This window comes from Apteryx rowi, unplaced genomic scaffold (assembly GCF_003343035.1).
Source record: "Apteryx rowi isolate R43461 unplaced genomic scaffold, aptRow1 scaffold_44, whole genome shotgun sequence".
Classification (NCBI taxonomy): domain Eukaryota; kingdom Metazoa; phylum Chordata; class Aves; order Apterygiformes; family Apterygidae; genus Apteryx; species Apteryx rowi.
In genome coordinates, this window is record NW_020450694.1 from 1,820,148 (window position 1) to 1,833,257 (window position 13,110).

At 37.8% G+C, this 13,110-nt stretch overlaps 1 protein-coding gene across 6 annotated transcripts in view; it reads right to left on the minus strand.

Annotated features, from left to right (window-relative positions):
• DHX35 (DEAH-box helicase 35) overlaps positions 1 to 12,741 on the minus strand; it is a 35,546-nt gene extending 22,805 nt beyond the window's left edge. For 5 of the 6 annotated variants that reach the window (XR_003255331.1, XR_003255330.1, XR_003255329.1 and 2 more), the window contains exons 1-9: positions 12,687 to 12,741; positions 11,089 to 11,222; positions 10,613 to 10,705; positions 9,643 to 9,720; positions 5,916 to 6,020; positions 4,577 to 4,638; positions 3,868 to 3,937; positions 3,212 to 3,271; positions 1,464 to 1,576 (exon numbers count right to left, since the gene is read on the minus strand). Coding sequence is in view for 2 of the 6 variants with exons in the window: in XM_026076774.1 (XP_025932559.1) it covers positions 1,464 to 1,576; positions 3,212 to 3,271; positions 3,868 to 3,937; positions 4,577 to 4,638; positions 5,916 to 6,020; positions 9,643 to 9,720; positions 10,613 to 10,705; positions 11,089 to 11,222; positions 12,687 to 12,726 (755 nt within the window). In the remaining 4 variants the exon portion in view is untranslated. The remainder of the gene's footprint in view (positions 1 to 1,463; positions 1,577 to 3,211; positions 3,272 to 3,867; positions 3,938 to 4,576; positions 4,639 to 5,915; positions 6,021 to 9,642; positions 9,721 to 10,612; positions 10,706 to 11,088; positions 11,223 to 12,686) is intronic. The other variant, XM_026076775.1, reaches the window with a different exon arrangement.
• Between the last annotated feature and the right edge of the window lie 369 nt (positions 12,742 to 13,110).

Genomic DNA, 13,110 nt, shown 5'->3' on the forward strand with positions numbered 1-13,110 from the left:
CATTGTTTTTATATATATATATATATATATATATATATATATAAAATGCTATCTTTTAAAGCAAACAGTCAAAGCGTTTACTACAAATGCATAACCCAGCTACAACTATCAGCTTGATTTAAGAAAAAAGTGTAACTATAAGGATTTATACATCTTACAGTTTTATTCTTTCATATGATCAATTTACTGGTTTCTGGACATGCTCCCAAATATGTACATGAAGCATGGCATCTCTCCACATAAAGTGAACTGACATAACCAGAGGTGTTTATACAAATGTGAATTCATGGGCACATAAATTAGAAGGCTCTTTTGAGCATCCTGCTCTAACGATTTCCACCTGTGAAACTGCAGTAATAGTAAAGAATGAAGAAAGATGCCTTTAAAAATCCTCCCTCTGCTCTCTCAGAAAACTACAAATCACCTGCAGAATGCAGACAAATAAAAAACCCCAAAGGTTGKGGGGATTCTGAGAGGCTAGATGCAYTTCTTTCAAAATGAAACTGAAGGAAGACCAAAAGACCCTCCAATCTGTTCCATAACTTGCCCTGTTTGTTTGCCCAAGGCAGCCACCCTACTGCAGCCRTTCCTGACCGAGCCTGATGTTGAACATGACGACGCAGCCRTCGTCATGCTCAACATCAGGCTCGGTCAGGAATTGAAGGAAACTGTTAGAGGAAATCCAAATGTAGCACAAATGGTGATGCTGACTTAGCAGATGGAGAGCTCAAGTCCCAATATCATGTATCTCTGTACTATAACTGAAGTTTGAACAACTGTTTCCTTAAAATGTAGCTTGTCTTGTAGTTCCTTATTAGTTCTTAACTACAGTTATGTCCTTGTACCCTCCAAGGGAAACAGCAGTAAACTAATGGGTACATAATCTAATAATCCATGATCATTTACCYATCTCACCACCCATGTTTCTCTACTCAGCAAAAGTAAAAACTGAGCACTAAGGTAAAGAAAAAAAGAGGCTTCTAAGGCCACTGAATTTCTTCCTTCCCTTCTGTGGGCAAGAGGGAATATGATGCTGCTGTCAGGTTTGCTCACATCCCYTCTGTAAAAGAAAGGAATAAAAATATGCTTGGTTTTGCTCCCTCCAAGGAAAGAGCATAGAAAGGACATCAAATCCTCACAGCGCTTCTCTGGAAGTCTGATACAGCTGGACAGTGCAAAAAGAGGAGGAAGGGTCCCAAAGCCATTCTTCTGTAAGTAAGTCTGCTCCTGCCCCTCACAAAACCAGAAGATTGATTCAATCAGAAAAAAGTCACACTTGTATCCTTAATTTGTTGGTACCAAAACTATGAAAGTATTTTGAAAGAACGGCTATGTTTCCCAAATTAGGCATTACACCTCCTCACCCTTGTTCTGGGAACTTCTGAGCTTTTTATCTAGTCAAAAATGATACCACTGACACACATTCTCCTAATTACCACTTACAAGATCAAACAGGAACAGACCTCTGTAYGTAAAAGATGTCCACTGGAAACGTTCTCCCCTCCACAGTAAGGATCACACTGGTATCTTTGCTGGGGTCATTGGTCTCATTCTGATTAAAGAAATCTCTGAATTTCTAAATTAAAACCAAACACTTTCAGATTGATACTTCTAAGAATTGAGAGAGAAATATAAAAACACAACAAAGTCAAATCGGTATTACTTGAATAACTTCTTTGTAAATCTAACAGTATTTTGATAAAGTTCTGATTTTAAAGTTTTGAAGCTGGATTCTGTTGCCTTTTATTCTGGTTGGGATTCAGGCATTTAACACAATTAGGCTGTCTTGCATATTTATTATCTTGAGAAGCAAAGATTGAAAAGAAGTAATTAATTAGATCAGCTGATGTAGTTGGAAAAAGCAGATATATAATCTTTTCATTGGATCTTCTACAGCAGTAGCAAACAAAGCTAAGCAGAGCTTAGAAATGATTGTTCTTAAAGGTTTTGGGGAAGGGCTTGCATATTCTTTTACATTTTTAGATTAATAGGTAGATTTTACAGCTCTTACTAAACAGAGATCTCTCTTCRTAGAAGTCAGTTAAGCTGACTGTAAATTTGATTTGTGTTGTGACACCTTCATACATTAAAATTTATTGCCATGAAGTATTTTAAACACTCTATAGCAATAGAATGAACAGTAAGAACCCAAGCAGCGGATCTCTATTTTTCTGCACACTAAAGAGGTATAGTAAACTTACTGTATTTAAACAAACTTGTATAGAGAGCTGTAAGTTAATATGAGTAAAATTATTAGTATTTCTTCATGTTAACTGTAAGATTTTCAAAATATAAGACTTCTGACAGATAAAAACCCTGCAATGGCAGAGTAYTGTAATGCTAGCTTACACTACTGTGTATTCTGTATGTTGTATAAGTACCAAGTATAGCATGTCATCAACATTTATGGCACATTGATATTTGCTGCTAAAGAAAACTTTAGTACACCTATRTTGCCAGCGCTACGTGCACCACATCTCATGGAGGACATAGCAGAGGTAGGAGAAGTACAGATAAAGCATGCACAAAATCAAGGGGACAGAGCAGCTACCTTATGAGGAGACCAAAAAGGCTGGGACTCTGCTTGAAGAGCAGGAGATGGAGAAGGTACACAAATGGAGGTTTACACAGTCAAAGATGACAGRAAAAGTAAATGCAAATCTGCTTTGCTTTGGGKTTTTTTTTGTAAAACCAAATCCCACAATACTAGAAATAGGAGGCACTTGATGAAACTATAGGTTTAAGATAGTTAAAAGAAAATACATCATACATCAACTAGTAAGATCTCACTGCAACAAAAATCAGCTCATTAATCACCTTTTACTTGTCAATGGTTGTCTCAGGTTACTACTATTATCAAAACAGCTAAACCTTTTTTAGACTTTTTGGCTTTTTTTAGACTAGTTTAAGACAAGAGAACACCTTTTTATACAATACTAGTAAGAGGGGGAAAAAAGCCATAAATACATGAAAAGCAGATCCATATTTAAATGCACCTTCACAAACTATACCAACACAAAATAAAAAGCAAACAGAACAAYTGAACAACAGCAGATTCTTTTCCTGCATTCCTCCCCCTCTTCATCACCACTCAAACAGTAGTAATGCTTCACAAGAAGCAGACAGCACGTAAAGGACAAGCTGTACATAAACAGAAGTGGAGCTGCCRCTTGAGGTCACTGCATTTCAAAACCAAACCTTGGAGCTATACCTCTGCATCCAAGGTGGCTGAAGCCACAATCAGTCGAAGATCCCCACGCTTCTTTTGAACCTAAGATAGAGAGCAAGAACACACAGAGCAAAAATTGTTTTTGAGATACAAGTCCAGAAACAAAGTTTTAAAGCATCCAGACTACCAATGACTCCTCTTTAGAAATACTTCAGTTGCCACAAAACAGCCAATGAACCCATATCACCCCAGACCTATCAACCTGAAGGCTGTGTGTGGAGCTTTATAAATATATATTTATTTTAAGACCAAGAAAGAATGAGTGCTATTTAGCCTGTAATCATTACAGCTTACTACTAATTTCTGGTGGGAGTCAGATTGTTAGTAGGTTCAAAGCTGACAACGGATGCCTATCAGGCTATCAGATCACTTCACAGGATCAGCAGAATGAAGACTGCCTTTTTGCTAATATCATCTAACTAGAGGAGAAATTACTATGGCAGGAGAGGGAAAGTGGTTAGAGGAACCCGAGTGTCAGATGTGGAAAATAAATGGTAGAGTACATCCAATAGGCTGTAGGATAAATGCAGAACTAGAAAACCGTCTCTCAAATGGGTTTGCTATTCATCCACCTGGACTAGAGGCTTAGTGGAAAGAAAGGAAATATAAAAGATGACAGAAGACATTAAAAAAATAACCTTTTTTAATAAGCCAATGGCAATATCTGTATAAAGAGACCTTTCATGGGCTTCATCCAGCATGAGGACACTGTGAATAAAGCAGAAAGATAAGAATTTAGAAACTGACACCGAAATCACTGTCTTCCTGTCTGCTCTGAAATACCACAATTTAAAATCTGCTGAGCTATTAACGCTTATATTAATTTAGAAAACTGTGGAGGTTAAAAAAAAAAAAAAAAGCCAGAGAGGCAAACTCTTCCATTTCCAAAGTGGGGAGAAAAAAGGTAAAAAATAGTACCTGTGGTACATACTTATTATTCCTTATTTCAAGCTAGCTTTTGGAAAGGGGTGGAAGAAGGAAGATTGTACAACACTGCAAAGGTTTTCTGGATGCCAGAAATAAAATTGGTTTTTGTTGTTGCTTTTTTGTTTTTAATTTGATTAGCATGACAAAGAAAAAGCGCAAACTAGTAGGTGAAAAGATTCAGACTCCATGAGGCCCGTTTATCTCTTGTTCTAAAACCATGGCACCAAATCCTGCTGGGTTTGGTGTTGCAACGACCAAATGATTTACTAACAGTCTTTAAAACATACAAAAGTCAAGCCTCTAAATAATTTTCAAAGATTTGTGTTTCGACTTATACCAACTGTACCTCAGTCAAAAAAAAAAAGTTCAGTCATTTACCAACAATATACTTCAGCAAGCATTTATTTCATGTTTCCTTACCTGTATCTTGTTAATAATGGATCAGCCATCATCTCCCTCACCAGCATACCATCAGTTAGAAACTAAAAGTGAACGCAAATAAAAATGCAAAATAACTCAAAAAATAATAAAAAAAAMCCCTAACAGGTAGTTTTGATTACCCATGTTATTTTTTAGGCCTTTGCCTAAATTTCTTCTTGTCTTTCATTTTCTAATAATCTATTGAATTGATCTACTTTCAGTATGGAAGCCAAATAGATACTTCCAAGTGCTAGTCCTGAAGATAAGCAGAGCAACTTTTTTTTAAACCAGTTTTGCATTTTTGAGAATGAGTTATTTTCCTACTGAAAAAAACACAGACTGGTACCACTGGAACAGGGCAATTAAAGTTTCTTTCTTCACTCTTGTCTGTAACATGAGTAAACCTGCTCTGCAGATACCATTCTCTGCACTAATCCATCCTGACCCTCTCAAGGAAGGGTACTTAAGTATCATATGACTCCAATACACACAAAAAGTTAACATTTTAACAAAATGCAACATTTTAATTTGATACTTTCTGCTTACCAGCCAGCAGAAAGACACCAGCTTTATGTAGCCATCAAACAATAGTTACTATTGACCTGGGACTCAGGCTGTGGCCTTGAATAGGGCAAGAACTGGTAATTAAGATTAAAATCTCCAAATTTCCAAGCCCAAATGATGAATCATCACACTCCAAAAAAAAAAAAAAAAGCAAAAAGATTTCAGCTGCACTTAATAAACATCTCCATTTCCTTCACTTTAAAAAGTGCTACTAGCCTCAGAAAAAAAAATCAAAAGTAAATTATGTAAATCTCAGTCATCATCACTGCTATTCCAAAGTAACTAAAGCTAGCGCTCATCTGTACACAACACAAACAACATGAATACTGCTCACTGTGCTAAAGAACAGCTGCAAAGCTTGCTATTTAATGCACATCAGACCACTTTCAGCCAGTCTATCTGCATTTTTAATCAAAATCTATTTTTAGGGTGGTGAGGATGCTTCAGCTTTGATTCACTGCAGCCTTTCACTATTACTTTGAGTGGCATACCAGGTCACATTAGCGCTGTACCAGTATATGACCATAACAACCTTGAACATCTCCTTTAGGTTTAAAATGGTGGCTGCCAGACTGGCAGGATAGAACACATCCATTTTATTAAGGTCTGAACAGCCACAACCATCTTAAGCACACTCTTGGTGTACCCACCTGGAGAACAGAAATGCTATCTATCCTCTTTACTGGGCATCACCAAATTCTCATTAATTTTGCAGAAGTGCTTTAAGAGTTTCAGCTAACCATTTCAGACTACCCACATATTGTTCAAGTTTCACCTTAATTCTTGTAGCCTGTGGATCCGTGCAGTCATCAAACCGAATACAATATCCAACTTCATGACCCAACACTGCACCCCTTTCATCAGCAACTCGGCCTGCAACCTAAGAAAAGAGGTTCTTATAACAGATGAGACAGCTCACAGCAAACTTCATTATATCATTATTTTGGTCTGTGAAGAAACAGCACGGAAACAAGAACACAACTACTGCTTCCAAAGAACTATTTGTTCTTGATCCACAATAACATTCCGCTTCACACAAGAGTGCGTACCGAATGTACAACTGGTAATTATTTTTAGAACATTTTAGTATATTTTAATAAATCTGTTTCACACTGCTTCTACTTGAGAAACCTATAGAGGTATCTTTCTGCAGTAAGTACTCTGACAGCCCTGTAAAGGAAGACACTCAAGCACTCACAGAGCTGGGGAAGGACAGATTGCCATTCACCTCCCCCTACCCAAGACAGGCTTCACAGTAGAGAGGATACATAAAAGACGTTCTTTTAGAACATCTTCATTTGAGTAACTTTGCATTTTTAACGCTTAAAGCAGGAAAACTTCTTGGTTTAATTCTGAGACCTATGCACTGGTTTGTAATTGTACCTACCAACTAAGCTTTTCTTCCTGCAACAGCCCTAAAACTTTGAGTGTCGTTACCAAAGCTCAAAATAAGACCACTGAACAATAGAGAAAAGAAAAAACCCTACCACATAAACAACGCTAACTTCTAAAGTCATCTGTAAACTGTATTTTAACCAGACTATACAGGAACCCATGTTCATTTGGCCACAAAACATTAATAAAATTATCTTTCACAAAGTTCACATGAATGAGGAGCATCCTATTGAGGTTTTCTATAAACAGAAGGTCACAGCCAACATAATGAAGCCTTCCTAGGGTTAAATTGAGTTTCTTGGTGAAAGAGCCTGCAAGTTATTGTTTGTGGCAATAATTGCGTCTGTTCAAACAGCCTATTCTCAGAATAATCATGAAGGATAAAGGGAAGAGGTTTATCAGTGGTGGGCTTTTAGGCAGAATTTTTTTTTTTTTTCAGCAAATACAAAACCATCTTCACACACTTACTGAGTGAGGGAGAGGGATTCATGTACACAGGTTGTGAAAAGCAGTAAGTGAAAGGCTACTGCTTTATTTAATTTTTGATCTTAGGTTCAGGTATTAATCTTCAACTAAAATAGACTAAAGATTAACTTAAACCACCATTGGCATTGCAATGGTATTTTTCAACAGAGATGTGTTATCAACATTTAAAGCTCTACTCTGTGACTATTCTACATACCAAACCAAGTTCCCCCATTTCTATAGGAAGCTGATGTCAGAAGCTATGCACAAAATTAAAAGAAACAGTTATATTTAATAAAATGCTCAACCTTTATTGGCTTTTGCAATTTAAAGTGAATTTTATGCTTATAAAAATGCAAAAGAGACTACTCTGGAGACTGAGAGAAAAAATACTTCTAAAAAAGCCTGTATCCATTTAGCACGCACATTAACAAAATGGCATGATGAAATCAAATATTTGAATATCCAAGTTGCTAAGGGAGATACAGTTAAATCAAAAACATGTTATAAAGTATTTTAAGCTATACTGCTAAATCTGCTATACAAAAAACAGTTGGGGGAGGGTTGCGTTTTTCATTGACATTAATACACTTTCCAGTTACAGCCAGAATTCACCCTGAGATTCCYTGCGCTGTAGAATTTGTTTCAAACTCTGGAAGAGTTTTTATTTATAACAATCCTCACCAAAATTTTAATCCAACTGTGAACATTTCTCCTATTACAGAAGTCTTTCAAAAATACATTTCAATTTCAGCAAAGAGGTCCTTCGGCTAAGACCTGTACAAAGCTAGTAAGAAAACGGCTTCTCCTTACACAGAGTTACCTGTCTCACAGTTCATAACACACAAGCCAACTGCTGTGTCCCCAAAGCTCCTTATTGCCATTAATGAGGTGCTATATCAGTATATAGTAGTCAGCTCACATACCAGCAACTAAGAGACTGCAGTCTAAGAACACAGCTGGTATGCAAAAAAAGGAAACAGTACATGTATATGGCATGTTGAAAAAAAAAAAATGCTATCAGTTAAGCTGATCTGTCCCTGAACTCAGTCAGACAGACTAGTATTTTTTAAAGACGCTACTGTCCTTTAAGGGATGCAGAATTTCTTACTTGACAAACAGATGAAGACCAGCAGAATAATTAAAAGAAACAGCAATTGGGGAACAGTACCACCCTGGGTCAGTTGTAATCCAGTAGCTCATTAAGCAAAAGCTAAAATATTGAGTTATTCAGGCATTTAAAACAGTTTAAAACACACACACACACACACACGCATTAGTCCTATTAAAATTACCTTCAGTCATTTGAATGATGTTCTACATTATATTGAAAGGCTATGAATCATTACTTTCCTTGGAATCTTTTCATACCATTGCTTTCAGCCCAACTRGTCAAGATAATTGTCAGCCTGGGTAATTCAAACAGAAGTTCAGGAATCTCAAAACTACCATTTATGCCTCTGCAACTCCTTCTGTTCACTTCTGACAACCTCCATACTCTAGCTGGGAAAGCCAAYGAGCACACTGATTTAAGAAAAAAAAAAAATCAGTTTCAATTCAAGTTAAAGTAATAAATCATCAACTCTCTCTCTCTCATTTCCCTGCAACAGCCAAAGAGTCCAGGCAGTCTGCAACATTCTCAAAGAATCATCCCACAGTGGCTATATACTAAGCCTTAGCTGAGCAATCATTGTCTTTTAGACTTAAAAACAGTATTTTAAAGGCAAAGAGAAATAAGTTTATCACAAGAAGTCACTGCAGTACATACAATATCTCCAGCAGAACAGYGCACTGTCAGCTGGATGTGCTGCGAAGGAGAGAAGGGAGGATACTGCAGGCAGACTGCCCAAAGCGCAAGATGCAARTCACTGCTAGAGAGCGCTTCCTATCACGTCTGATCGGGTCAAAGAATGCTGGATGAGATAAATCAGAAAAGTATACCATTGCTCAAACTACTTCATTTTTATCAAAGGTGTAAGTCGATTTGGTGCAGGTACAGTTTAATATCATCATAAAGAACTGGCTACATACAAAACGGGGTTATATATATACACACACATACATATCATGGAAATTAGATATGAAGTGCTAGAAAAATGCACACTTCTTCCACTCATTATGTCACTGTGCTTATATTTACATCACTATTTTACTTTATGGAGGAAATTAAGGATCACAAGCAGAATTCTAGTCCAGATTCAATCTTAGCTCAATCTCACAGAGCCCTAACTTCCTATACAGAGTTCTGCTGATGCAACTTAATTTTATTTCAAAGCTTCTACATCTGCTATTCTAGATTTAGCATCTTTGACAAGACCTACTAATCAGGCTGAATTCAGTGTTTAGTACCATTAATCTGCAAAGAAGATAAGCAGAAAAGTCTATTCATTCAGGAGCTCATATAGTTGTTATTCTTGTCATTCAAAAAGAATTGCTAATAAACTAATTCTTGCAACAACCAAATAAGTCAGCTAATATAATAAACCTCAATCTGATATTGCACAATTTTCATAAAAATTGTGCAAAAAAATGTTCCAATTTCTAGAGAGAATCAACAGAAAAATAATTTGAACTGGAAGTTTTAATAACTTTTTTTTTTTTTTTTAAACAAAGTGGAGAAATTTGGATGTGAAGAAACTCACTGAAACAGCAGCAACTCGACGAGGCTGTGTCACCCCAACAACTCTTCCTTCAGCTGTCCAGCCAGCTTCTGCTAGATACTGCAAACAAATAAGCAGGGGTGGAAAATGAATCAGTCATCCCGTGATTACAGCAAAGTGTTGTTTCTCTAGACTCCAGGCTTTTTCCTGGTTCTGATACTAATTGACAGATGACTTTAGGCAAATCAGTTACTTAGAGAGTTTATGGATTACTTGTTCTTCATAAAATAATTCATAAAATTCTTCGTAAAATAAATGTGTAATTCTACAATACCTACCTGATAAGAACATTAGAGTACAGAAAGCCTGCTAAAAGCAGTTCTTTGGGTCTCAAGCATGTATTCAAACTACTTCCCTTTTTCTCTTCTTTCCCTATTTTGTAATCTCTTTAAGAAAAAATTAAGCAGCACAAGTCCAGCGATCACACTGAAGCAGATGACACTCATCATTAGTTTGCAAGTATTTAAGTTGGTATCAAAAACTAACTTTTAAATATTCTTGGACTTTTTTTCATTTCTGTCACAAAAGAGAAAATTTTACAAAAATACAAAAACAGGTAATACTCTAAAAATTTTCAAGTGCAAAGCACTTAAGAAATTTGCACCTGGAAAGTTCTTTCCTTCTTAAAAGCATATTATCAACAAAAATTTAAACATAATCCTGATAGAGTAATAAAAATGATAACACTAGTCTAGCAGAGTAACTACAATGCATACTAACACAAACTTACAGATTGTGTATGGTCCTTTACTGTAGTGGAAGAAGGCTTTACATTAAAGATATACCAGCTCCTGCTATCTAACAGGAAGCCTTATATTTCTCTTCTCTTGGTCATGCACTTAAGCACAGATAAATTCCATTCATTCAGTGCAGTTCTGGGAGGCTGGTTTAACATTTCATGTGAAATACCTTCAGAAAATATCTGATTTTACCAACTTATAAACACACTTACTTGTGGAATCTGGGTTGATTTCCCACATCCCGTTTCCCCAACAATCACCAGAGTTTGATAGTTTTCTACTAGGTAAAGTATGTGATTTCTCAGCTGAAAGAGAGAACAACAGTTATGTATCAAAAACAGATTTGCACAAAAAAAAAAGAAAATAAATTAAAAGTACAATAGTTATATAAGCAACAGACACAGTAAATTCATTTCACATAGTTTGCTGTCAAAAGTTAAACAGTTCCTTAAAATCTATAAATACTATGTGCACAACACATAGTAATTAACATAAATCTACAAAGTTTATTAAAAAAAAATCTCCTGGTAACAGTTGTCAAACTGGACAATTGATTCAAACAAATAGAGAGAACAAGGTCACAAAATTATTATTCTATGTTGTACAGTGATTCTATACTGCTTTTTCACAAACACCTACGAAAGCCGGACATCATGCAAGAAATTCAACATATCAAGAACTTCTCTACCTTAAAAACAGGCAGCTTTTGTCTTTGTTGCTCAATAGAAAGGGAAGCATAAGGATTATAAACAACGGTTACACCACTGCTCTCAGCAGGACTCTGCCTCTCCTCTGAGATACTGACACCAGGACCTTCTGTGCCTAGATGACATAAGGTAATTTTAACAAGAAGAATAGGCTTTTGTCTAGTGTACAACAGTACAACACAGATAAATACGTTCTTTACAAAGAGGAATAGCAGCATATAAGACTTACATTTCTAACAAAAAACCCCCCCAGACATTTAATAACAATAAAGAAATTCTTTCAAATGAAATGCGTCTTCTGATTTAAAAAAAAAATCTAATGCGAATATCTAAATTTTTAAAGGAAAATTGAGGAGAAAAAAAGCATGTAGAAGAAATATGCAGCAAGGCATTTGGATCTTTCTCGTTTTTCTCCATGGCAGTTCAGATATATTTTTAACATTCTTCTCAGAAGCATGCCCATGGGCTTTAAGCTAGCCAGTAAAACACACAGCAGAACTTTCTTTGACTGACAAGAATTGTGTAAATATTCAACCTTGCCTGCTTATGAGATATGCCACTCACTTCAGATCTGAATTTTCTTCAGTAACTGAAATGTGATTTACTCCTGCTGTAGGTTACCATAAAACCACTGAACAACTGAAATTGCTGAATCATGTAAGTGAACTTGAAGGAAAAAATAGCCTTAATATAGGCTAGAAGTACAGAAGTCATTTGCAGCTGCCTCTTATATTATTCAACTGGGAAAGAGCAAAGAGACAGATTCCCTTGTTTTGTAGGGTCTGCCTGTTCATGCTGTTTACACTTGATCAGCTCGATACTGTTTAAAAAGTTAGGCCCTATTCAGAACAGCCAAGCAAATTTTATGGCAGGCTGAACCAACTTTAAGAATGATTAGTGATGGTTCCAATAACTATCTGCTCCGCAGCACAAAGGGGAATTTGAGAAGCAGGGACTTGAATATTTGGATCTTGACAAATCAAGAGATGCTGCTTCCCATCACCCACTCCTTTTCTGGCAGTTTCTATGCTTTCTTTACGCAAATTAATGTCAACAACATTTTACTATACAAATATGCCTATTACACATATATACTATATATGTACTATATACTGTATACATACATACTATAGCATGTTGCTATACCACACACACGATTAAAAAGCTGTTTGCTCAGCTACTCTTGACCCTGGAATAGCTTCACAAACCAGGGCGCAGCACAACACAATGGCCAATTTAGGGGAGGGGGAAAAAAAAAAAAAAGAAACCACCAAGCTCAGAGGCAGCGAGCTGCCCCACGGGGGTCGCCGCGCACTGCCCGCTCCCGAGGGGCTGATCGCGAAAGCGCGGCGCGGCTGGGGCGGGAAGGGAGCCCTGGAGAGCGCCTCACCTCACCCCGCCCCGGGCAGGCCGGCCACAGCAGGCGGCTCGCGGCCGGGCGGGCTGGAGACCCCACAACCCGTCCGGGCAGCCCGTGTTTGACCGCTCCCACAGTAGGGAAACTTATTTTCTTGTGCTTAAGCGGAAATTCCCGTGTTTCAGTTCGTGCCCATCGCGCCCACTCGCCGCGAGCCCTCACCCGGCCTCCAAAACTTCACCGGCCCCGCGGGCGCCGCCATCTTGGGGTGAGGGGGCGGGGGAAGCGACGCAGCCCGCCCCGGGGGCCGGGCGGCGGCCACGTGACGGTCACGTGACGCGAGGCGCCGGCCGTTGCCGTGGCGCCATGTCGCGCTGCAGCGGCTGGCGCCCGTGAGGAAAAGCTGCGCTCCTCGCTCCCGCCGCCTCTCCTTCCTCTCACGGCAGCTAAATTACCGCTTAATCACCATCTTAATCGATTACGAGTTAATCACGAGCTTTTCAGCTACGCTCCCTTCGAGTACTGTGTCCTGGGGCAGAAGCCAGAATTTAATAGAATTGAAGGGTCTCAGTCTCCAAAAATCCTCGTTTTGTTCATTTAATAAACCTGATCTCCTCCCCCGTAAAAGATACCACGACAATGTGTG